Below are 26266 nucleotides of genomic sequence, written 5' to 3'. Positions count from 1 at the left end.
TAAAAACACATTTCGTAAAATTTTGTTGCTCGCTTAATTTTACGACTGTCCATGTTTCTGGAAAAACAAATTCCTGAAACTTGCTCTATGTGTTCATGCTTTGAAATATTTACTGGTTCGCACTTAACCTATTCAAAAATCTCATTTTATCTACACTCTGAATTTTTAGTTAATTTTTAGAAAGCACTTTTGGTCTTGTAGCAACGAAACTTAACAATGCGTTTCTAGGACATACTCTATGTTATTTTTATGTAAGGAGAAACACACAAGTAGATGGCCAACCTCTGTGGCGGACTGGTTAGAGTAACCGCTAGGAAGCCAAGTGTCCCTAGATTGAATTTAATTGACTTGAATTTGTTTTTAAATCAACGTGATGCACATCAAGCCTAAACGGGATTGGACCTACAGTTTAGAGTGCTATCAGAAGCACTGTGTGCCTCCTCCGGTTATCGAACACTGGTTCCCTTGATTACAAGCCGACGACGGTCTCTAGACTCGATTCTGGGGTAACGTACGGCTGTGATTTTGTGCTTTTTTCCATTATTTACTTTATCTGAAAATCATTCATACTCATCAGTAAAAATACAGGGTGAGGGCAATGTCTCGTTACAAGGGTGAATGGCCACCACGGTTGCCAGACCTAAAACCCCTCGATTTTACTTGTGGGGACACATAAAGACAATCGTTTATGGTAAGAAAATTAAAAGCCTTGATCATCTCAAAGAAATGATAGCATCTCCCAATCACCCCCACAATACTAGCAGGCGTCCTACGCAACTGGAAGCGTCGAATTAAAGAATACATACAAGCAGATGGTGTACATATTGAACATGTACAGCGGGATCCATACGTGTTGCTCAGCAAATTGTCCACGACTATTTTCGTTGGCTTTTATCTTCATCCTACGTGTTCTAAGGGCTGTATTTTTATGTATACTGCTTCAGAGGTTGTAAGCAGATTGTTTGGTATTTTGTGTCAGTTCTTGAGCTCTCATTTCACGAAAAAAAGGAAGTGAACGTGGTGATGGACAATTTGCTTGGTAATACTTACGGATCCCACTGTACAGCGACTGTAACCATTGCATATGAATCATGTATGTTTGTATGCACGTATTTGTTGTCCTACGTAACCTGACTTTTGTCTCACTTTGTACAGAGGTGATAAAGAGAAGTATATAGAGAAATATAATTACATTAAGGTGTGGTTTCACTTCCACCTGTGACGACACTGCTGCTACCACTGTATTGTAAATTGCAAAGTCCTCAAGGTGGACACCAGTCGTCACAAAGTTAGCTCGCTACTCCTTTTGTCGGGAGGGCTTGCTGGGTAACAAGTATAACAACGCCAATTGAATTGAATTGAATTGAAAAGTCTTTTTATTTGCTACAGAGCGAGATTCAGCCTTGGGCTGCTCTACCACCTAACTCTGGTGAATATAAGTTACAATACATACATTTATAATACTGAATAATACTGAAATCAAATAACATAACATGAATGAATATGACATAAATGAAAAATAATAAAATTATAAGAGAATACAATGACAGATACATTAACACACACACACACACACACGTGTACATACGCAATATCCAGATCGATACTAAAATAGCATGCACACAGGTTGAAATATTCGTTGTGTCAGATAAGTGTTTGCAAAATACATGGTTTTACTTTACTTGATTCCTGTTGCTTAGCCGTAGGAACTAATGCTCAATTGTTGTCTTTGCAATAAAAATAATACGACTTATTCTTTGAAGTTTTTGGGTGTTGTAGCAAAAGAAACATAATCGGGAAGAGCATTCCAAACCTTTGGAGACCAGAGGGAGAAGGAGCCTTCGAAACTGACAGCAGAGTGGCGGGGAATGTCGATTTTTCGCCGACCTCTAGTATTGTATGGATGTATGGAATTTCTAAATGCCAGTTTCTCGTGGAGATAGCTAGGTGTTTGCAATTTTAATACTTTATATATTGTAGAACACTGATGCATGAGGCGTCGCCTAGACATGTTAAGGATTTTGTATGTATTGAGCAAGGGTAGGATGTGCTGATTTCTCCTGATCGAGAGAACGTAACGAATGCAAGAATTCTGTATTTTTTGTATTCTGTTCGATATTTTACGTTGTAAATTCGTGCCGTACACCACATCACAGTAATCGAAAATAGGATATATTAGAGTTTCGATGAGATATAATTTCGTTTCTCTAGTGAAAAAGTCTCTCCTCCTGTAGAGTGATCTCATTATTGTTAGTGCTTTTGTGCATTGCGCTGAGATATGTCCTGCCCAGGAAAATTTGGGATCAAAAGTAAGGCCTAGATTTTTAACGGTTGGTGCATAAATTATGTTTTGGTTTTTAATTTTGATGTTACTTGTATCATAATTTACTTTTTCAAGATAATACTTAGAGCCTAAAATTGTGTATACGCATTTATTCTGGTTAATTGCGAGCCCATTTGCAGTGAGCCACTTGTTAAGGGCATGTAGATCATTGTTTAGATTATCTATCTTGTTTAACAAATCCGATAGTGATGACGATATCATCAACTGCGTATCATCCGCGTAACAATGTATATTACAATGGCTGATGGTCTTTGATATATCAGCGACGTATAAGGTGTATAAAAGGGGGGCCAGAATGGAACCTTGCGGTACTCCTCCGTTTAATGTTATCGGTGATGATCCGATGTCGGCAGGGTAAAGAACCCTTTGTCTTCTTTCGTGTAGATATGATTGGAACCAGTTTATTACAGGCTTCGAAAAACTGTAGTATTTCATTTTTGCTAGGAGAAGGTTATGATTGACAAGATCGAAAGCTTTAGAAAGGTCTAATAATACTAGTATAGTTAGTTTTTTATCGTTAATCGAACGTAAAATATTGTCCGTGACAGATAATAATGCCGTGGTTGTACTATGAGAAGTACGGAAGCCTGATTGAGAATCAGGTAAGATTTTATATTTTGCAATGTACTCTTTTAATTGTATAGATACTATCTTTTCTGTGACTTTTGAAAATATTGATAGAATGCTGATTGGTCTTAAATCGCTTAGAGATGTTACCGTCTGCTTTTTGGGGAGCGGAATAACTCGAGCTTCTTTCAATGCATTTGGAAATTGGCTGGTTTTCAGAGAAAAATTTATGGTATGCGTGAGTGCCGTAAGTATGAAGGGAAGGGCCAGTTTAAGCATTTTGCACGTAATGTTGTCCACTCCTGCAGCATTTGATCGAATGCTGTACACTGCCTTTTCAACCTCAGAATCTTGAACCTGGCGAAAGGATAATTCTTTTGCATCGTTTTGAAAGCAGTTCTCTAAGAAATACTTGCACTCCTTTGCAATAATGGCGTTGTCTCGAAGAACACTGTCGTAGACATTTGCAAAATGTTTATTAATTTCAAAGGGACTGCTCAGGTGAGGCGGAAGTTCTCCCGCGTTCCGTTTGCTACCGATACCAATTGTTTTCAGGCTATTCCACATATTCTTTGAATTTCTCTTATTGTTATTTACAATAAAAGAAAAATAAGCTTTTTTCTCTTGCCTCGTAACAGAGGTGGTAAAATTTCTTAATCTTTTATATTCGTTCCAATGTAAAATTAATTTGCTTCGCTTGTATTTACGCAGCGCACCATCCCTCAGTTTCATGATTAGCTTAAGATTATCCGTTAGCCACGGCGCTGGCTCTTTCGTCACCCTAACCGTTCGTAATGGGGCCTGAACGTTAAACAGGTCGACGAGATTTTTCTCAAGAAATTCTATTTTAGAATCGATGTTTCCAAGTTTAAACGTTTCATTCCAATTGATGTTTACAGCATCTAGACAAAAATTTTCATATTCAAATTTCTTAAAATCTCGGTACGTAACGTACTTGGCTTTATACCTGGGTTTTGCGCTATGCAGTGACACGCTCGTCAAGCAGTGGTCTGAAGTTCCGATTGGACTCGCGATTTCGAAAGAAGATACAATGTTGGGGTTGTCAACAATTATTAAATCTAACAATGTTTCGGAAGATTCTGTTATTCTAGTGGGTTTATCAATCAATTGTGTTAAACTATACGATTTTATAATATCTTTAAGAAACAGGGTCTCCGCTTTTTGTGTGCTGAGCATGTCGCAATTAAAATCGCCTAGCATAATGAAAGCGTCTACACTGGCATAGTTATCTGAAATAATTTCTTCCATGATGTCGAGATTTGTATAGGGTACATTTGGTGGACGGTAAAACGCGCAAATGCCAAGTTTTAAGTCACTTACACTAACTATCATGCTAATATATTCAATATCATTGGCTTCGGATGGTCGGAAGTCTACGAATTTTACTGCCAGCGCCGAGCGGATAAATATGGCAATGCCCCCGCCTTCTTTCTTGTTTCTGTCGTTACGGAACACCGAGTAACCGGGGATGTTGATTTCGTTCGTCCCGTCTGCGCTACAGAGCCACGTTTCCGTTATTATTACGATATCGTAAGCACGTTGGCGTACCACGAACCTCAGTTCGTCTATTTTCGGGATTAAAGAACGAACGTTTGCGTGTGCTATGCTGAGGTCGGATAAATTTGGCAACCTCTGCTTCCGAACCAGGGTGTCGTGGGTCTTTGACCGAGTAACGGGGGTTGAGACTGTTTGATGGTCAGGCGGGTAGGGGTCGCTCTCTCTCATGACGTTTTCACCCATTCTTGAAAGAAAAAGGCGCTACTGTTTCTCCTTCCCTCCCCTCTCTCTGCGGCCGATCGGAATACGTAGCTGTGGGGACATTCTTTGATCAAAAAAAGCGAACAATATATCAAGGCAAGCACTTACCTGACTTACACGAAAATTTCTAAGACACACATCCAGATTATTTCTTCTCTTCATCGGGTGGAAACGAGTACACAAACAACGACACACAATCACACACACATTTGCACACACTATTGCTTGAGACGAAGACACAAACACATAATATTTTAATGGCAAAATAGAATTAAACATATTTAGATTATTAGTTTCCATGGCTCTTGTTGAATACACTTCCCACGAGCGACATAGGAGGCACTTGCTGCTATCCCAGAGTTTTTTTTTCTTGTTTTTTTGTTTTCGCGTATTACGGCTAGATTGTTTTACAGGTTTGATAGTTGTCTACATGATGTGACATAGTGTTTCGTGTTACCTTTCCTGATCACTATTTTCCCATCTTCCGTGTACACCTGTTTGAGACCGAACTTCTCGATGGCCTTCCTGAGAAGCTGCAGCCGTGCACTGCAGAGATCTTCTCTTATGGAGATTCCAGAGTTTTTTTAGTTTTCTTTTGTTCCTGAAAACTAGCGACCTTGCCCTGTCAATATCTGAAATTATACACTGTTGTAGGTTCACACCTGCATATGCATTTTTCTTGTAAGGTTACAAACTGTTTCTCATAAAACTAACAATTAAATCAATAGAACTTTCAAACTAACGTTGTGCAATTCACTCACAAGTCGCGAAAGCCTAATTACATTATTAGTTCCTTACTTTCAACTTATCGGCAAGAAGAAAACTCGAAAACCGAAAACTATTCTTGAATTCACCGTTTCCAAGTTCATATTGATTTCTCACTCTCGTCTTGTTTTGCAACTCAGTCCCACGTCGTCAAGTGAAAACATTCAGGCGGGTTCACTTCCTCTGACGAGATGGAAAAGTGTGACGTCAACACGAACAGATTACGACGTATTTCAAAACATATGTAAAGTTTCAACAACAACTTTACCAATCTAACTATAGTTGCCTGTGATAATCTGAATATTATTTGCAAACTAACAACATTTAAAAATCTTAAACAATTTACAAATATAAAACCTTAAGGCGATCTCCTACCCCGGCGAAGGTTTGAGCAATTTTCCATGTAAGCTTATGGGCGTAACTTTAGTCACGATTATCTCGAGAACCAGTAGACAGATAATTTTCAAATTTTAACTGAACGCTGAGAAAGGATGTTTCTAGAGAACCACTGATCGATATTTTCATTTTCTGTATCAACGTCCCCATAATTAATTAATTCATTTTGTGAAATATCAGACTTTTTTTCACTTTTCTTGACAGGGCAACCCTGTTGCCGGCCGGCAGGTTCACTGCAGCTGCTCGCGGTCGCCTAATGACCTTGTAGAAAGAGGGTTTGGAACACGGCGGGTGGTTTCGCCCCAACACACAACAGGTTTAGAAGATGAAAAGAAAGCAACATGTCTTTTGGCTTTTAACTGGGTAGCTTTTAAATCATGGACTGGAAGTGGTGGCATGAAATTGGTGAAGTGTGTTCCGGACCAAGAAAAATATGAAGTTGGAATTTGGTCCGAGAGTTTAAGTCTGAGAGACAAATATGTTTCTAAAGCAGTGGCGTTTCCGTAACAGGGCTGGTTACTACATTATTTTTATTATTGTAAAACACACTATTCTTACATTATAAATGTAGATAACGGACATTACTATATATGCATAAATAAATGTAGAGTTTGTTTTTAAATTTGTTTTATGCACAGAAAGGCTAGCCAGGGCTGGACCTACAGTTTAAAGTGGAGTCCGAACCACAATGTGCCTGCACCGGGTATCGACCTCGGGATTCCTTGATTACAAGACGACGACGTAACCACTACGGCATCGGGAAGATCCGCGTATAAATAATACATGATTACATATGTATATACTAGAGATGGCAAACAATATAAAGTTCGGATTAACCGGAACCGGGTACCTGGATCTGATCCTAGAACCGAGTGTCCGTTGATTGACTGATTAATTTTGTTATTATTCGTCGCTTTCTGATACTTGGATAATTGCAACAATAATGAAGAATGCGTATTAGATGAAATTGTTGAACGGCAATTCAAAAAAAAAAAAATCTACGCCGTGGCCGGGTTTCGAACCCAGGACACCCGGCGTTTTAGCACGCTATGCTAATCACTTCGCACGCAGGTCGGCCCGACTGTCCGGATTTCGGGTTGTGGATGTATGAATTTTACATAATGGCTACATTAGAACCAATTAACTATTAAATCAATCATTTCGAAAGCTCTTATCACTAATGCAATGAAACATTTCATGCACAAAATACAAGTAGCCTATTTATGCCAGTATAATATTTTAATATTTCAATTCCATTGCAAACACTATCAAAAGATAAAGTTACCTGTGCGTACCACTGTGGCATGAAGGCACATTTAGAGGATGTGGGGATAGGGCCCCACACATTCTCGAACTGGACCATTTTGGAGGTGGTGATCAGCCCCATACTACTGCAGCTTTTAGCCCCCCCCCCAGGTATCCATTGATTTGAGGCTGGGGCAGCCCCAGAGCCGCTTTATACGGGTACAAGGCCGGAAAAACTCCAACCTTAGATCACCTACCCGGAAATCAAACCCGGGTCTTTCGCATGGCAGTCAGATCTTTTTTATTTTCTTTTTATTAAAGTGAAGCCCCTAAGGGGCAGCTTTCCTCACACAAAACTCATCTCAATTGATGTCAAATCTCGAATTGTTCATTGAGGACAAACAATCACAAACATCCATGTCTGAACTGGGATTTGAACCCGGGACTCTGGCGTCACAGCGCGCTGCATTCACAGGTTCGCGACGGGGGTAGACAAAATAGACCACTTCGGCTCTTGCAAGACTGTAAAACATCAGAAATCCTTTTTCTCAACCTCAATCTGTTTTCTGCAGCTATTATTGTTTACTTCTGGCATTTTCCCTCCTACCACCAGATCGCCGGTTTCCAGCGGTGGAGAAACTGGAAGGGTCTGCCAGCTGGGGTCAAATTCCGAGAATCACCACCGAAGTATCATGTTTCTCCCGCCGAGTGCTTTCCAAAGGTTTGGAAGATGAATAAACGTAATCCGACACACACACAGAAACTAAAACTACAGACATATGTAAACTCGATGGTGCGACAGCTATGGGCCAGGGCCTGCCACATTGCCTTTTTAATTGGGTGACGCATGATCAACCAGACCATCAAATTCATCGCCTCTGTTTTCTGGTTCCGACACCCATAAATATGTGTGTGTGTCACAGCCTACATGACATAGTTCGGTTGGAATTGAACAGTATGTAATGATGCGATCATTACTGGATCCTTTTTATGTTATAAATTGTGTATGGCTATGTATTCCTGTACTTTTGGGTTCTTGGCCGTTGGGGGAGCGGTAAGTTTCCAGTAACGGTTTAGGTCATTAGCGGGGCCTATAAATAGGAAGGGCAGAGGAGCAGTCGGCCTCAGATGTTTGGCGGAGTACAGCAATGTAAGAGGTATCTTTTTCTCTGAGGGGAGCGGCTGGGCGAGCTTTCTTTCCTTATTATGTGAACCGACGGCGGGGATGTTAACTTTCTTTCTTTTAATACACACACTTGCTCTTTTCACATTATTCTAATAGTTTATTTCATGGGGGAAACCGGGTACACAACACACATACCTTCAGCCACCTTTTTTGGTACTGAGGGTTATATTTTTTTTTTTTTACTCGTGGAGCCAGTGGCTACGCGAGTCTACACACTCTCTTCGGGAAGGGGGGACAGGGTACACCGAAACGTAATTTTGCGAATGACGGCCAAGAATTAACTTCTGTAAATATATTATGAATAAACCTATATATATCTAAAAGGAAATGGGCGTTAAGTTGTAATTTGAAGAGGTACGTGTCTATTGCCTAAACTAGCATCCACAGAACTTCAGGTACTGCAAGTTTTGAACCTCGGGACAAGGATTCAAAAATGTATGGTTGTGTATATTGTGTATGTTGCTGAGAATCAGCTTAAAAGCACAAAATATACCGATACATACTGGGGGCCTGTCCGGGATATTGGAACCCCGTCGAGAGCAGAAGAACCGGCGAGGAGAAGGGGGTATGATGGTCCGCAGAAGGGCGCCACCTGTGCCGTCTCTAAAGATACCGTTAGACCAGAACAGATAACTCCGGTTCTTGCACACGTAAAAGGAAAGCAAAACAGGGGGAGGAATAGGGAAATACGTAACTGCAGAAATTTCACTTCTGGCGACAAAAAACCGTTAGTCACCTGTAAGGTTCAGGGAAAAGACTTCACGCTATATTTGGATTCTGGTGCGTCTGTGAGCACCGTGTCTGTTGAGATCGCAAGAGAACTGGAAAAACAAGGAAATAAGATTAACAATAAACGTATTAATATTTCTTTGGCAGTAGGCTCTGTACAATCATGTGGGGAAATGTATCTTACTGTACATTTGAATGGGATGAAATTTAAGCATAAATTCGTCGTTCTGCGCAATTGTTTCACGGGATTTATCGCAGGTCGTGGGTTCATAAGGAAGGCCGGCATATCGCTACATTTGAAGCAGGGAGGCTACAGTTTTGAGGACAGTAACGTCATTCATTTATTTTCTGCGGAGAAGAGGGAAGTGGGAAAGAGGCTTCCGTTCTCGCAGCAGGGGAGGACGTCGACTGTGGAAGCTGGAGCTGGGCTAACCGCGACGATGACTGCGACGATGGAAAGAAATGAAACTGTAGCTGAAGCAACCGCGACGATGGGAAATTGCAAACCACACCCCGAAACTGAGGACATGATTGACCGTGTGGAATGTTCGACTGACACTGTGCAGAAATCAGTTGCAGATTTCAGCGCTTTGTGTACTGAGGAAAGTGCGAAGCAAATGAGGAAGCAACAGAGGGAAAATTTGCTTCGGAGCACAAAACTGCCCATGGTTCGTCTCTCTGGAACTAAAGATATGGAAAATTCTTCATTGTTGCCATTCTCTGCCACTGAGGGAAATGAAGAATACAATTCTGAGGAGCCACGTAGGTTTCTGGACACAGCCTCCCTCATTTCCGAGCAAATGAAAGACAAGTTTCTTGCTGACGTAGCGAGGGTTACAAGGAATGAGGAGGTGGAAGGAACGAAGAAGTACAAGGAAAAGGTGAAGACCCAGGCCAAATCTTCGTATTTCGACAACGAGGGAATTCTTAGGAGAAATTTGCCTACGGAAAAGTACAAAGAGAAGGGAAAAGGGAAAATATGGGCACCTACTTCACTACGTTCGCAAATTCTCGTGTCGTTGCATGATAATGCATTCGCTTGTCATCCTGGGAGATTGAAAACGTTAGCGAAGGTTAGGGAACAATACACTTGGATAGGCCTAACTAAAGACGTTATCCAGTATTGTAAGTCGTGCCAGCCATGCTGCGTATTAAAAGATGACAGGAATAAGAAGCAAGATTTCATGTCAAGTAAGGAGGAAACGAAATTCAGGATGGAAGACGCCAAGAACAAAGCTTGTGATAAGAAACGCCGCAAATGCACGTTTGAAGTGGGGGATAAAGCTTGGCTTAAGGGACATCCTATCACTGGTAAAGCCCGCAGAGTAAGCAGTAAATTCTCGGGGAAGTCCTCTGGATCACACGCAATTGTGGAGCAAACTTCGGCAAATACTTTCAAAATGAAACACAGCGGAGACGGAAGAATATTGAGAGCCAACAGTGACCAGTTGAAGCCTTATTCTTCGCCACCTGACTTTGCAAGGAAAGTAGCCGAACCCAATTCAGCAAAGAGAACGCACGTAACTTCGGCAGGAGGAGCAAGACGAAGATATATCCCGGATGCGTTACAAGCTGAGAAACAGATTATAGTCTAGTTTCAAAGGGGGATTTTTTGTAAATATTGTACATAGGGACTTATCTATCTTTTCTTTATTCTATCTTTCACTTATTTTCTCTACCTCATACCTCATACAGTACTCATACAAAAGTGTCGTTCCGCAGTCAATCTCATCGCGAAAGTAACGCAAAGTTAGTGCGTATTCTTTTACCGTGTAATTTCGTCGAGAAGTCGCAGTTCGGTGGCGAGTGAACGCAGTTCTAGCGCCGAGCATAGCAGTGACATCTTCGGATGTAGAGCCACTTCGATCCATTCATGTGGAAACCGGTAGAAGCGGTGTCTTCCGATCTCGGCAGGAGCGCAGAGCAGTGGCGTTGCCGGGAGTCGAACCAGCAGCCTTGGTGACTTGGATGGATTTCCAGGAGACTGTCTCTCATTGGTCCAGGAGGAAGGATGGAAGAGATGCTGAGTGGGTAAGAATCGACGTGTGTTAACCAGCTCCAGTGCTGAGGGAAGATCACGGATCTCGAAGTACACTTGTGGACAAAATTAGAGTGAACATTGACTGTCAGTGTCGTGTTATCTAATGAAAGTGTGTTTGTAGTGAACAGAAACTGCGGACAAGTGTTTTGTGTATATTATTATTATTTTTTCTAGGTTACAGAACTTTGATTTTCCTCTCTTCAGGAAGGGGGGACTATGTAATGATGCGATCATTACTGGATCCTTTTTATGTTATAAATTGTGTATGGCTATGTATTCCTGTACTTTTGGGTTCTTGGCCGTTGGGGGAGCGGTAAGTTTCCAGTAACGGTTTAGGTCATTAGCGGGGCCTATAAATAGGAAGGGCAGAGGAGCAGTCGGCCTCAGATGTTTGGCGGAGTACAGCAATGTAAGAGGTATCTTTTTCTCTGAGGGGAGCGGCTGGGCGAGCTTTCTTTCCTTATTATGTGAACCGACGGCGGGGATGTTAACTTTCTTTCTTTTAATACACACACTTGCTCTTTTCACATTATTCTAATAGTTTATTTCATGGGGGAAACCGGGTACACAACACACATACCTTCAGCCACCTTTTTTGGTACTGAGGGTTATATTTTTTTTTTTTTACTCGTGGAGCCAGTGGCTACGCGAGTCTACACACTCTCTTCGGGAAGGGGGGACAGGGTACACCGAAACGTAATTTTGCGAATGACGGCCAAGAATTAACTTCTGTAAATATATTATGAATAAACCTATATATATCTAAAAGGAAATGGGCGTTAAGTTGTAATTTGAAGAGGTACGTGTCTATTGCCTAAACTAGCATCCACAGAACTTCAGGTACTGCAAGTTTTGAACCTCGGGACAAGGATTCAAAAATATATGGTTGTGTATATTGTGTATGTTGCTGAGAATCAGCTTAAAAGCACAAAATATACCGATACAAGTTTGTGTAATCTATAAAATTCATTTTCAATTATTTACTTCATATAAATGTTCGTAAAATGGCAAAGGACAGTTTCATGGCTCTTTCCATACAATTCATTACACACTATAATACACAAATAAACACAAACAAACACAATATACATATTGCAGACTACATGTCATAGTTCTGAGGGAACGAGTTTGTGTAGTCTATAGAATTAATTTAATTCAGATAAAGGTTCGTAAAATGGCAAGAGTCAGTTTCAGGGCTCTTTTTGAATAATTCATTACATACTATAACACAAATAAACACAAGCAAACACAAATATACATATTGCAGACTACATGTCATAGTTCTGATGGAATTTAACAGTTTGTATAATCTATAAAATTCATTTTAAATTATTTAAAAGCTTACATAGAAAATGCTCAGACCTTCGCCGGGGTAGGAGATCGCCTTAAACACTCACGTTCGTTACAGAATACATCCATCTCATTACAGAAGCGAGCGTCCAATTCCTGCCATCGGCGTCGTATATGGGGAGAAACATATCTTTCTCCACCCCGTCGGCCCCCTTATTGACTCAGCCACAAGACGTTGACCCTAAGACAATCTGCAACACGAGGAATCTGCCAAGTGGATGCGTTGAGGACAAGATATGCTACTGCACCCACGTGGAAAGTTTCAGACACAACTCTGTAGTGGAAATCGTTCTGATAAATACATGTAAGTAAGTGTTTGGGGAGAGTAAGCATTTCAAAGGCTAGGCCAGTTCAGGACATCACCATCCTTGTTTTCCATATGGTGTCGTATAAAGCGTTTCTAGCTTTTAGTTTATCCTTATACCAGAGGCGTCTCGTGAACGCATGCGGTGCATGATGCGCATGCGTCAATTGTGGGAAAAGGACAGCTTGCTCTGCGACGACATTCATGAGCATTTCTACATTCTAATTTCTTCATATAGGAAAAGTATTTATTTTACACGAGAGCGCTGAACTAAGCTTGTATTACATTTCTTGGATCTGAAGTGACGCATGTATCAATTGTGGGAAAAGAATTATTACTTTCTTTCACTTCAGATCCAAGAAATGTAATATAAGCTTAGTTGAGCACCCTCGTGTAAAATAAATACTTCTCCTATATGAAGAAATTAGAATGTAGAAATGCTTATGAATGTCGTCGCATAGCAAGCTGTCCCTTTTCCCCACAATGGACATTTCCACTCAATTTTTTTTACAACAATTTTAAAAACTACACCCTGGAAAAATGAACCCTGCAAGTTCTCGCGTTTCTCTGCGTCCAGTTTAAGGCAGAAACGAGTCTTCCAAAGTTGCGAGGCTAGCGTTGCGCTGGAAACTCGCCGCCGACATGTTACTACGTCACTCCTTAGGGAGAGCTCGTTTGTCGTCTGCTTCGAGCGTCCAGTTCCAGATGGGTAGCCCACGGTGAGCGAACACGTGCAGCAGTTTTACAAATCTGTACCGATTTCAATAATGGAAGAAGGAGCGATAGGAGAAAGGAAAGCTATGCTTTGTAATGATCATTCTTCTATGAAATATCCGTGCTGCTCACGTGCAAGATAAATGAAAGGGTTCAGCTGCGTGTGTGTTCTCAGGCCATGCGAGAAATATTGCTTATAAAATTGGTTGCTGACCAGACACTCAAAAATATTTTTTAAACTTATATTTATCGATATTTACCGTAACCTATGTAGTGCAAAATAGGAATTTTCACATTCTTCACTTTATTTATAAAGCCTATTTTACTTTATTTTCCATAAAGCAATTTCAGTTTGTGTTTCATTTCTGTTGCGCAAATTATGATCAAATATTTTTGTGCAGATAAGAGAAAATACACGGAGAAGATTACATTAGTTGCACTGTACATATCTATACTTAGTTTATGTATAATTATTACAAGGAAATAATGTGTATAACCATGAGCGTATTTAAGGGGGATTCAAGGGGTCCAACCCCCTCTTTTTTTGGTTCACTAAAATTACCAGTTTCCTTGTTCTATCCGCTTGTTCATAAAAAATTCCTTCGGACTTATTTCATTCTCTTAAATTAGAGACGTATAGGACGGGATACGGATGGGAAGGACATTTCGTAATTCCACACACCAGATGGGACTGCAGACCAATATCTGCAATTTCCTGATAGTTTCGGAATTTCTGCGATAAGAAACTGCATTGAGACTGTCAAATCAGTTATTTTTCCCCCTCGAATCATATTAAAGAAATTTGGTTCTTAAAAACGTAGTGACACAAGATGAACAGAAAAGTATCAATACTAAGTAGCGTGACAACAAACACACAACTTTGTCGGGTCCAACATCCCCTCCCCCCATGCTCCCCAACAAGCCAGCAGTGTCCTGAATTTTCACTTACGAAATAAAGCAACCCTAATCATACCAAAAGTTGATCCAACCCTCCCCCCCCCCCGTCAACTATATATACTCCCATGTGTATAACAATATCCCATACTGAAATGGTACGATATAATTATTTTGAATTTTGTACTGCGAAAAAAGTATTATCTTAAAATTTGTGAAGAAAATATTATGACGAAAATAACTGTAATTCCAGAAAAGGCATTCATATAACATTAAGTTCTTGCCAGTCAGAACTAACCTATGTATTCGCAATGAACAAGGCTGTTCACGTGTTCAGCCATTGACTGTTACAAGGTTTGCTTTGTTACCCTAATGGGAAAACCCTCTACCGAGTGGCTGAATTATAGTAAATACTACTATACTGCTAGGGCATAATTCATCTCCAAGAAATGGAGCACAGATTTTTGCACTGGAAGTTGTAAGATACTTGTTTTACACAGTAACAAGTGAATTTTCTGTCGCTTCCGCGGCTCATGCTAAGTTGACGGGACGAGCAGAAGCCCCGCCTGCATGCATTTCTAAGTGATGACGTCAGAGGACCTCCTGTCTGTGGAGAGGACGTTTTCAAATCCGTGACGTAGTAGGTGAATTTCAGCGGTGTTTGAAGGCGCGTTTCTCGAGAACCGAAACAAATATCGCCGAGATATTTTGCACATCTCATGTTTGTGTCATTATCTGTAAAATGAATGGATTTAAAACGTTTTTCATGTCAAAGTGGAAATGTCCATTGACGCATGCGCAGCATGCACCGCATGCGTTCACGAGACGCCTCTGTATTAGTAGCACTGTATATATTAGTAGCATAGTAGCATAAGGATAGGGTGACCATATATCAAGTTTTGACCGGAACACCCCCATTATAGAGGCGTGTCCCGGTCGTCTCGTCCATATTATTGTCTCGTTTTATAAAAGTGTAGGAGTTATCTTGAAAACCAAGTCTAAATTTGAGAGACATTTCATGTTAAAAAAGATGTATTGTTTTGTGTGTATTCCGTCATTTGTAGAACAGTGAACGAGCATGCTGTTTCTTCACGGAATTGCAACAAAAATTTGAGGTTCTCTTGCCATAAATTCAAAAGAAAATCTTGAGTTTTGTGTTTGATATATGGGGTAAGGTGTTTGGGGAGATTTATAGAAGGGTTGATGAAGAATAAAGCTGCTCTGATCAGAAAGGACTAAAAACGAACGCTATATAAGTCACAGCGAGATGATATTAATAAATTTGGACAAAGGGAGATCATATTTTATTTATTGTTTACGATGTGCCATTCATGTGATTCATCCTTTAGTAAATTAAGATAATACGCTGTAAATAACAATAATTTTATAATTGGGCCAAACCGATTTTTCATGAGGGCTGATCTTCTTTGGATATCCCGTTTTTGAATCAAAGTATTATGGTCAGCTTTTTGATGTAACTTATTCTCTCCTTGTTTAGTGTGAAGGGCGTATTGCAACTATATGAGTTGACGCACCCATTGATTTTGATTCATTCATTTGTTGATTCTTGTGTTGTGAGGGTGGCCGGAGAAGATACCCAAAAGTCAACATAGCTTTCCCCCTCACACCCCGTAACGGCGATTAATCAAACCAACGAAACTCAACCAAAATTTACTCATTCAAATACGGAGTTCCAGAAATATTAATCTCACTCAAAAATATTAAACGTAAAGATCTAAAATTTTCTAAAGTGATAGACATTGCAAATGCAAGTTTAACGCGACACATACAGGGTGACTGGTAATTAGATGTATTCCCTGAAAGGGGTTAAAGTAGAAACAATTTGCAATAAATCACCCCGTCCGAAAATTAGTAGTTTTCGAAATAATTGAATTTCAATTGGTTTTTTAAAAAATGATCGGGGATCGAGCTGGACAGTCATCATGCTGATAAATCAAGTCACGTCTTGTAGCTAGAGGCACATCCTCCAACAACATTGCCCTCCTGTTCCTCAAAAAATGTTCGTAAGTGATGCCATTTAAGATTTGGGGAAGGAAAAATGGCCCGATCAAATCATTGTTGATTACGCCCATCCATACTTCTGCCTGGGCGTGTGACAGTGGCTGGATGAAAATTACCCAAAGAAATGGATTGGCGCCGAGGCGACCCGATTCCCTGGCCGGCTTGATCCCCCGATTTGAAGCCTTGCGACTTTTACATTTGGAGCCACATGAAAGACTTAGTTTACAAGACACCAGTAAATTCGAAAGAAGATCTCAGGGAGAGGATCTTAACAGCTGGTAAACACATCAAAGACACCATCACATCACGAGTTAAGAGACCAAATGTCCGTAAAAACCTGCGTGCCTGCATTCGTAATGGAGGTGTCCACTTTGAGCAAGACGTGTAATGTTCTTTAATTGTATTTTTCATTGTTTCCATTCACATGAAGATGAATGAAGTATTATTTCTTGTACACAAATGTGTATGTTAGCAACATTTGTACCTTGTTGGATAGCAGATGTCACAAGGAAGTAATTTAAGTAATTTGTACGCTTCGTGTCATACCATTTTTGTTATTAATACGTTGCCAAGTAAACTAAGAGTGCATTTTTTTATCATCACTTGTAAGTTTAGACCCACCCGCTACTTACATGTGATTGTTATTTGGGAAAAACTTTTTTTAAAAACAAACCACTTATTTGTTAGCTATCAGAAAACGCTGAAATAAGTTCCATACAATGAGCAGTTTTTTCTCAATTTATCTTTTTATGTGGAAAATTGTCATTTTTTAAAAAAAAACAATTGAAATTCGATTATCTCGAAAACTACTAATTTTCTGACGGGGTATCATATGGTCAAATTTATTGCAAATTGTCTCTACTTTAACCCCTTTCAGGGAATACATCTAATTACCAGTCACCCTGTATATCTTACTTCTCCGACCGCCTGTCTTTAAAGAAGAAAAATGTTATTACATCTTTAAGTTTTTATAAGTCAAGAACTTATTTAAAGATATCCAATCCATCTTTGATAGCTTGCCATTAATTTTGAAATGTGGGAACTAAGACCATCTATCGTGGAGTTTGACAATTTCTAACATAGACAAGACAGATTATCCACCATAATACACATTGGCTTGACACAAACGTAACAATATTAAGCGAACTGTAAATGCATTTTTTTACCCGTTGAACAATTGTCGAGATAGTTTCCACAATTAAAAAGAATCAAGGAAAAAGTGCCAATTCCAGCCAAACAACCGAGACCTTTCGAAAAACCACAACTGATCCCAGGATAAAAGTCACCTTTCTGACACAGGCGAACCGTTGGAACCCCTCTTTTGGACTTAATTTTTTTAAAGAAAATAAGGCTACATATTTATTTCGCTTCATTTTCCTACGCATAATAGAATTCAAAACGTTTTCAGTTTTTGAACCCCCCCCCCACCCCTTTCCCTTTAAAAACTTTCTGGCTGTGCTTATTTGTTATGTTTGCAAATACTGTGGCTTTGGTAGATCCAAAATTATTTTATACAAAGTACAGCAACAATTAAAATATCAAATATCAGAAAAATCTACATGAATCTCACATGTAGATTTGCTATAATCTTCCAAGAGCGGGGTTGCCAGCGAACATATATTTTGGTGTTTTTCGAAGAGCAGGGTTGCCAGCGAACATATATTTTTAGTTTCTTCAGAATATCAGGGTTGCCAGTTAACTTACATTTTCTCGCTTCATTCCAAGAACAGGGTTGCCAGCAAACATATAATTTCCGCTTCTTCCAGTCCGAGAAGCCAATCTCAGCCACCCTTTCCACCTCCACGGCTACAAGTTCCAGGTACTAGCCCAGGGGCTAACGAGGGCGGGGGAGATAGCTTTGGAGGAAGCTAACAACGGATACATGTATCGAAGACTCGATATGCCCCCATTCAAAGACACAGTGCATGTCTACAGCCAGGGATACGCAGTGATAAGGTTCAAAGCCGATAATCCAGGTATGGTAGTATCTTCCTTAATCTACGGTATGATCAAAGTTTTTGGTCCCTTTTAGTTTGAAATCAAATCGCCCTTTCTTAATTACTCAACTAAAGGGTGTTTCATAAAGTGAGCAGGTTTTAAATCGCTTGTAATTTTTTGTTTGAAGCTTGGCAACACTGTTTTGAAAACACATTACAGAAATTAGGAGTGGCCTGCGCTGGATGAACTGGATACCGTTAATATGTGATTTCCCGTACTTTTCTATTGTTGTCGGGGTGCCAGGAATAAATATCCGTTACAAACAATGCATAGCTACCACATAGTCGACAATTTACGAACTGTCTATGCATAGCATTCCCCGTTTCTGTAATGTGTTTTGCAAAATAACGACGCGTTGCTCGATAGTGAACCGCTCCATGACAACTCAACTGAACATCTGAAAAAAATAATAATTGCTCAATTAATAATCGGAATGATAAGAGATAACGAAAATTATAAGAACAGTGTTACCAACCTTCAAACAAAAAAAAATGAAAAGCACCCTTTATGTGCTTATTAGAACCTTGTATTTAGAGATTGTAATACTCTTACTCTATAACTGCATATAATATATACAGTGCGTCCATTTCGATCTGCAGCCGAGAGATCGGGAGAAACGTGGCGGGTGGCGCTGACGGAGATGCCGACATTTGAGGCCTGTAATGCCCGCTTATTTTTGTGGACATCTTGCAAAATGAGCACTAACCTGTGTTATAACACGCAAAAGTTCTTCTGTAATTCTTCCAAGTTCCACCCTTATATACACAAATAAATACGCTTTAGAAATTATATTAAGAGCCACAGATAATACTCTGTAAAACATTTTAATCATAGTTTTGACCAGTAACGTCCTGCTTAAGTTTATATCCTTGAAAGAGTTTTGTGTCGATGGGGATCGTTTGGAGGTTTCGAATGTGCAACACTGTATCAAGATTACGCTGCAGACGAACCGTTAAAAGCTAATGGTGTTCGTGAGCTTCCTTGCAATCCGAAATCTCCTAGCTCAAGTTTTTTGTTCCTTCGCGACTACAGAGCTGTGAATATAATGGCAGGCAGATGTAAACCAAGAGCGTGTTAATTTCGTACTGTGCGTAAGAGTGTTATTCTTGGTTACTTGCCGTTACTTGTTTGTGTTATTGCAGTGTGTATGTGTGTTGTGTCAGTCAGACGATTGGAATGCCAACCGCAAGGTTCACGTTAGAACAAAGAATTTTTATGTATGACACTTACGTGAAAACAGACTCGTGTCGAGACGTGTGTAGGCAATTTGTACAGAAATTCCCAGGCGTGTAGGTGGACATCACTTTGAACAACTCTTATAACACAGGTTAGTGCTAGTTTTGCAATATTTATATAAATGTCTGCATATGTCCATAAAAATATGCGGGCATTACAGGCCGCAAATGTCGGCACCTCCGTCAGCGCCGCCCGCCACGTTTCTCCCGATCTCTCGGCTGCAGATCGAAATGGACGCACAGTATTTAGATTGGGGGGGGTCCGGGGATAGCTGAGATATATATATATAAGGAGAGACCGTAATTTAGGACGTATGGTTAGCGACAGCACCTTGGAAATGCATGCTAACAGCACCAAATCTGACCTGCCTAAACTATCCACGTATGCATATACAGTAAAACCTGTCTATCCCGGAACATGATGGTTCCGAGCAAAATTTTCCGTCTTAACAGTTTCCCTTCTTATACAGGGTTGACTTTGAATACAGTATAGAGCGCTGCAGGAAATAATGGAAAGACAGATTTACATTTCGTATTACTTATAATGTAGAGTACTAATGCACGTACGTACATGAATAAAAATGTGATACAGTCGCAATAAGCATAGCAGAGATTACAATTATGTAACTACAAAACATGTTGGTACACTTTTTACAGTATTGTAAGAACGTACAGTACGTACTTATGTATCTTTTCGAACCCGGGACCCCTGGCGTCGTAGCGCGATGTGCATAGAGGGAAAGAGAAAGATTGAAAGATGGAATAAGAGAGGTGAAGAAAGATTGAGATAAAAGTGAATAAACAAAGAGAAAACAAGAGAAATGGAAAGATGACGAAAGAACAGAGGAGAAATAGACAAAGAAAGGTGGAGAAAGAGGGTAAGAGATGAAAGAAAGAAACGGAATCGTAACAGCTTTGAGTATTGTAGAGCATTCTTTCATATCGACAATGTTACCGATAAACGAGTGGCAACAGAGGCGTGTTCCACTTACAGTATTACATTGTTTTCTTGCGAGCGAAAAAAATAAAGGAAGAAATTTCCGTCTTACTGAGAATAAAAACATCTCGTTGGTCTTTAAATGGTGTTCCGTTTCCGCGTTAAGGAGGTTTCCGCCTTAAAGCTCGGCTGGGCCTTAAACTTCTTGGATATTTCAAAATATGAAACAATACATCAGCTTAGAATTCCTTCTAGAGCATTGACGTGAATTTTCGTGTTGTTTTCTTTCACTGTTGTCTAGATAGTATCAATAGTTTTGTGATGACATAAGTCTATTAAACTATTGATAATATCTAGACAACAATGAAAGAAAACTACATGAAAATTCACGTCAATGCTCTAGAAGAAATTCTAAGCTGATGTAATGTTTCATATTTTGAAATATCCAAGAAGTTTTTCGAATGGAAAGGAAAATTTGAAAAAATTCGCCCATTTGCATGCTAAAGGTCCAGCCGAGCATAAAATCGGCCCGTTCTGGGGACTTTTTTTTCTTTCGTATATACAGGTTTCCTTCTTATAGAGGTTCCGGGATATGCAGTTTTTACTGTATTATGTGCTTACATGGATAGGTTAGGCATGTCAGGTTTGGTGCTGTTAACATACATCTCCCAAGGTGCTAAGGCTGTCGCTAGCCGCTCGTAATTTAGGAGCCTGGGGTTTGAAATAGCAATTCTTAGAGAAATAGGATTTTCCACATGTCGCTTGTAAAAGAGATTTATTATTTAATTATTTCACCTGGTGAAGATATGCACAAATGGTGATATGATGAAATGGATGAAGGGACAGTCACAAACACAAGCAAACAGAACACAATTCACACAGAAGATTCTATTGGCTGTTAGTCCAGACACCAGAGTCTCGTTAGTCTGCAAATGCAGTCCAGGGTGTACCTGTACTACATGGAAGGGGGGTTCACATTTTGGCCTTTTCACAAATGTGCTCCTTTACATCCCGAGGAGTGGCCGTTCCTGTGTCTGTTCATTGATTTGATTCATCATTTCACTATTCATCCATATGCTAGTCAGCGTTCCAAGCGGAAATCCCTAGGTGGGTGGAAATGCTTGGTCGAGTCTGGGAATATGTGGAGGATGCTTGTGTGACCCGACACGGATGCAATAAAGCAGGTGGGAGGCAGGGTGCGAAATCATTGAAGACTGGTGGGGGGAAGAAGATCTTAATCTACACCCCCATATACACATATGTGTGTTGTGTGTGTGTGTGTTGTGGAACGATTCAAGGGAGACTCTGTAAAAAAGGTAAAATCTCTCGCCAGACATCTGTGCTTGGTCAAGCGACAATTTACAACACAAGGTAACATTCCACAAATAGGGGAAACACATGACGTCAGGAGACACGGCATTCTTCGATACTACCGGGTTCAAGCCCGTCATCGGCTGGCAAATACGGAAGTGCTGTCCAAGCAGATAGGAAGTATTTGCCAGCAGCTTAAAAGACCTAAGCACCAGAATTCGGGTCTCAGTGAAGGCTCAGTCAAGTCTCAGAATTCAAGGACCTCCAGAAGGATACCAACTACCAGGCGAAGACCTCGACACCTTTCAGGTCTCAGCCCGGCTCGGGAAACCGAGACGAAGCTTTCGCCTAAAGAGAACCGCAGTACATTCGTGAGTTGACTATCTTCAGCACCACGGGCTACAACTTGTAGCCGTCGGACAGACCATCGCCCCGGCGCCTTTCCTAGGGCCGATACTCCAAGACCAACGTGTGCTTCGTCGCCAGCCACGGGGAAGAAGACCGTGGGCCGACGAACTCAAGACTCCGTGCTCTGTCGCCTGACGTCCACACTCAACCGCTTGTCCGAGAGGTAAGATGTACGTCGTCTACATCCCTTGAAATCATTCCACTCCCTGCCAGAAGCCTGTCAGCGAGATTGTATGGGGACCATAAACGTAACCTAGCTCTACCATCTGACCCCTAAAGCGTTCACAGTAACGATCCCCGTAGTTTTAGTAATTGAAACCAGTGAACGCATCAATATATATATATACACACCATATATATATATATATATATATATATATATATATATATATATATATATATTTATATACCCACACACATATACATAAATTATTATGATATGGATATTTATAATGTTATTAAATATAAAAGTCAATTAATTATTAAATATTTTAAAAAAACATTATTATTAAATACACATATAGTAATTAGTTACTTTTATATACAGGGTGTTTCTTAAGGTCGTTTACAACGCTTGGGAGGTGATTCCTCACACGAAAACAAGCAAAAAGTGTTAGTTCCTTTTTTACGACTGAGGCTTCGTTTTCGAGATAGCAGCCTCGCAAGAGGTGACAAAGTGAACGTCACACCTAACTGGGACGAATACTATCACAGATAGAGAGGCGGTTCTAAGGGAATCATAAAGGAATCGTATGTGCTCAGTCCGGAAGTCACTATGAAAAGTTCACTGCACGCATGCGCAATGGAGTCCTCAAAGGAATTAAGGGATTTCCAGCAAGAACAATGCATGGAAAGGCTATGTAACGCAGCAAGAAGGACCTTGACAATGAGAAATGCGTTAAAGACAACACATCCCGACCTCAAATATCAAAACATGAGCACGGAACACAAAATCCGAAAAGTTGAGCACGGTTGCATACTCCAGTTACACGCGAGGAATGAACGCATCATGTCATGTGGCATACGAGAGACACATTACTCCACAAGGAGGAGGGAAAGAATGCGACAACGTGTTTTTTTACACGCGACAACTGCGTAATATCTCCCCACCCCCACACACAACAAACAACAAATGCTACAATGTCTTACGCACAGACAGTGCGTGTCACTGTACAGCAACTGAAGATGTCACTTTCACCACAGAAAGGGGATGGGGAGCAATACCAAGAGTGTTCTCACTGAGATTTGTCGATGGCGATAATCACAGACGGTTTTCAAAATGTCTGCCGATCACTTCTACGCAGAGATGACAGAGACGAATCAAGGATTGTCGAGTACGAGCAAACAAAGCCAGGTGTATCTGCTACCGTCGGGGCTGCGACGTTGGTGCGAGCAACGAGGTCCTCAGCTGATGTGACAGGTGTGTCGTATACGAGGGTTTTCATTTCTCTCCAGAAGAAATAATCGAGAGGGTTGAGATCTGGCGACCTCGGTGGCCAAGGCACAGGCTCATCCCTACCAATGAACCTATTGCGAAGCACGTCATGCAGGAAATGTACATTACGATTGAAATGAGCTGGTGCCCCATCCTGTTGGTACTACATTTCTTGCCGCAGTGCCAAAGGTACGGTCCCCAACAGTTCAGGCAGAGCCTCACTAAGAAATGCATGATACGTGCAACCAGTCACGCGAACAGGGAGAATGTATAGTCCAATTAAATGATCATGTACTATCCCGCACCACACATTCACTGAGAACCTGTGCTGGTGATGGGCCACAAAAAGTGCATGTGGGTTGTCAAAGTCCCAGACATGACTGTTTCTACTATTGAAGACATCCATCCTGGTGAAAATGGCTTCATCTGTCCACAATACCATTGCCCCGAAGTGAGGGTTTGTGTCCAGCTGATGCAACAACCATTGGAAAAACTCAATACGAGGGCGAAAGTCACAAGGTAACAGTTCTTGTACAGAGTGTCCGAAAAGTCACGCAACCCGGTGTTTACGACCGTATAACGGAATAGCGAAACGGAATGAGAAGAAACGCTTTCTGCCAAGAGAATGTCCTGTATATTAGGAAAATTTAGAGAGACAAACATATGTAAGAACATGCATATTTTAATAACAAATAAGCAAAGTGTTGCCAAAGGCGGAAAAAAAATATTTGCAAATCGTGTATATTGATGCACAGAACTCACTGAGGTAAATTATTGCAACATTTCACAATACCAACGAACAATTTGGATGGCCATCTAATGAATTTGACAGAAAAAGAACTTTGACGAAGTTTCAAAAACATTGCAGAAGGGAATAAATGGGCTGTTCCAAAAATCGATGTTTTCACAATATTACGCAGGACACTGGCAACACTGTTGCTGTCACGTGTCACTAACAGATGTGTTTCACCTCAGGCTATCACACTAGGGCACTTTTAAAGACAAAGGAGAAAGTTGGTTATTCTCGAACATATGCAATAAATTACATACACCTTGCAACCCTGAAATGTGGGTATCCCTAAATGCTTCTCTTACGCAAGAATATGACGATGTTCGGATATATTCTTTAACAATAAACACTCTTTCCTGTGTAGAATATGGCATTTTAAAAACACACACACGACGTCAGCATAAGTAGACACAATCTGGAATGCCGTTCGCTGCAAACAGCAACCACCTAAGGCACAGAAAACATAACAATTGATACACGTTCTTCTGTACCCACTCACCAAACATTCACATGAGACGTGTTTCGTGCCCGAGCGAGCACGCGCGTACTGGTGCCAGGATGTTCTGCGACCGCTGTTAACACATCTTCTGCAATCTGATGTGTGCGTACACTTCGGGGTCTTCCAACTTCTTGCCGCGCCGGTAACACTGACCCTGTTTCACGCAGTCGACTGTCCACTACCCGAAAGAAGGCGTGAGACGGTAAATGTCTATGTGGAAAGCGTTCTCCATAAAGACGCCTTGCCTCACGGCTATTACCACGTGCCTCCCCATACATGAGATGCATGTCTGCTAGCTGCTGGGTCGTATACGCAGCCATCTGTGTAATAGGGAGCTGGAACTGCAAAGTATCGTTTTTGTTTAACACTGGCACACTGCACAAATTGGCCGTATCACCGTACGAACACCACAGACCAATTGTTGCGATACTTGACTTGCCCAATCCACCATGTCAACTTCTTTCAATACGTATGACGACCTAGAGCGAACTGCTGATCATATCCCAGCACCTGCAACACGACTGGGACGACTGCCGGAGAGAACCAACCCTTCGAGCTCCTCTCGCTGGTACAGCAGTCATGAAGGTCAAACGTAGACTACGAGAGCCAGACTTGCCTTCGCAGCGCTTCCAAAACTGGTCTCTTTTACGTCACAGTGATCGCGTGCGAACACTCTTGGTATTGCTCCCCACCCCCTTTGTGTGGTGAAAGTGACATCTTCAGTTGGTGTACAGTGACACGCACTGTCTGTGCGTAAGACATTGTAGCATTTGTTGTTTGTTGTGTGTGTGTGGGGCGGGGGAGATATTACGTAGTTGTCGCGTGTAAAAATACACGTTGTCGCAATCATCTGATATTTTCTTTTTCTTTCCCTCCTCCTGGTGGAGTAATGTGTCTCTCGTATGCCACATGACATGATTCGTTCATTCCTCGCGTGTAACTGGGGTATGCAACCGTGCTCAACTTTTCGGATTTTGTGTTCCGTGCTCATGTTTTAATGTTTGAGGTCGGGATGTGTTGTCTTTAACGCATTTCTCATTGTCACGGTCCTTCTTGCCGCGTTACATAGCCTTTCCATGCATTGTTCTTGCTGGAAATCCCTTAATTCCTTTGAGGACTCCATTGCGCATGCGTGCAGTGAACTTTTCATAGTGACTTCCGGACTGAGCACATACGATTCCTTTATGATTCCCTTAGAACCGCCTCTCTATCTGTGATAGTATTCGTCCCAGTTAGGTGTGACGTTCACTTTGTCACCTCTTGCGAGGCTCCTATCTCGAAAACGAAGCCTCAGTCGTAAAAAAGGAATTAACACTT

At 40.9% G+C, this 26266-nt stretch overlaps 1 protein-coding gene across 1 annotated transcript in view; it reads left to right on the top strand.

Annotated features, from left to right (window-relative positions):
* Positions 1–26266, top strand: part of LOC145992735 (multicopper oxidase 3-like) — a 41559-nt gene that overhangs the window by 13443 nt on the left and 1850 nt on the right. Inside the window, exons 8-9 of the mRNA XM_083129119.1 lie at positions 12482–12706; positions 18103–18312. Coding sequence (XP_082985245.1) covers positions 12482–12706; positions 18103–18312 — 435 coding nt within the window. The remainder of the gene's footprint in view (positions 1–12481; positions 12707–18102; positions 18313–26266) is intronic.

This window comes from Lepisma saccharinum, chromosome 9, assembly GCF_977018435.1.
Source record: "Lepisma saccharinum chromosome 9, izLepSacc3.1, whole genome shotgun sequence".
In the NCBI taxonomy this organism is placed as follows: domain Eukaryota; kingdom Metazoa; phylum Arthropoda; class Insecta; order Zygentoma; family Lepismatidae; genus Lepisma; species Lepisma saccharinum.
Note: the sequence above shows the minus strand (reverse complement) of the source record. Positions and strands in the feature narration are given on the sequence as shown.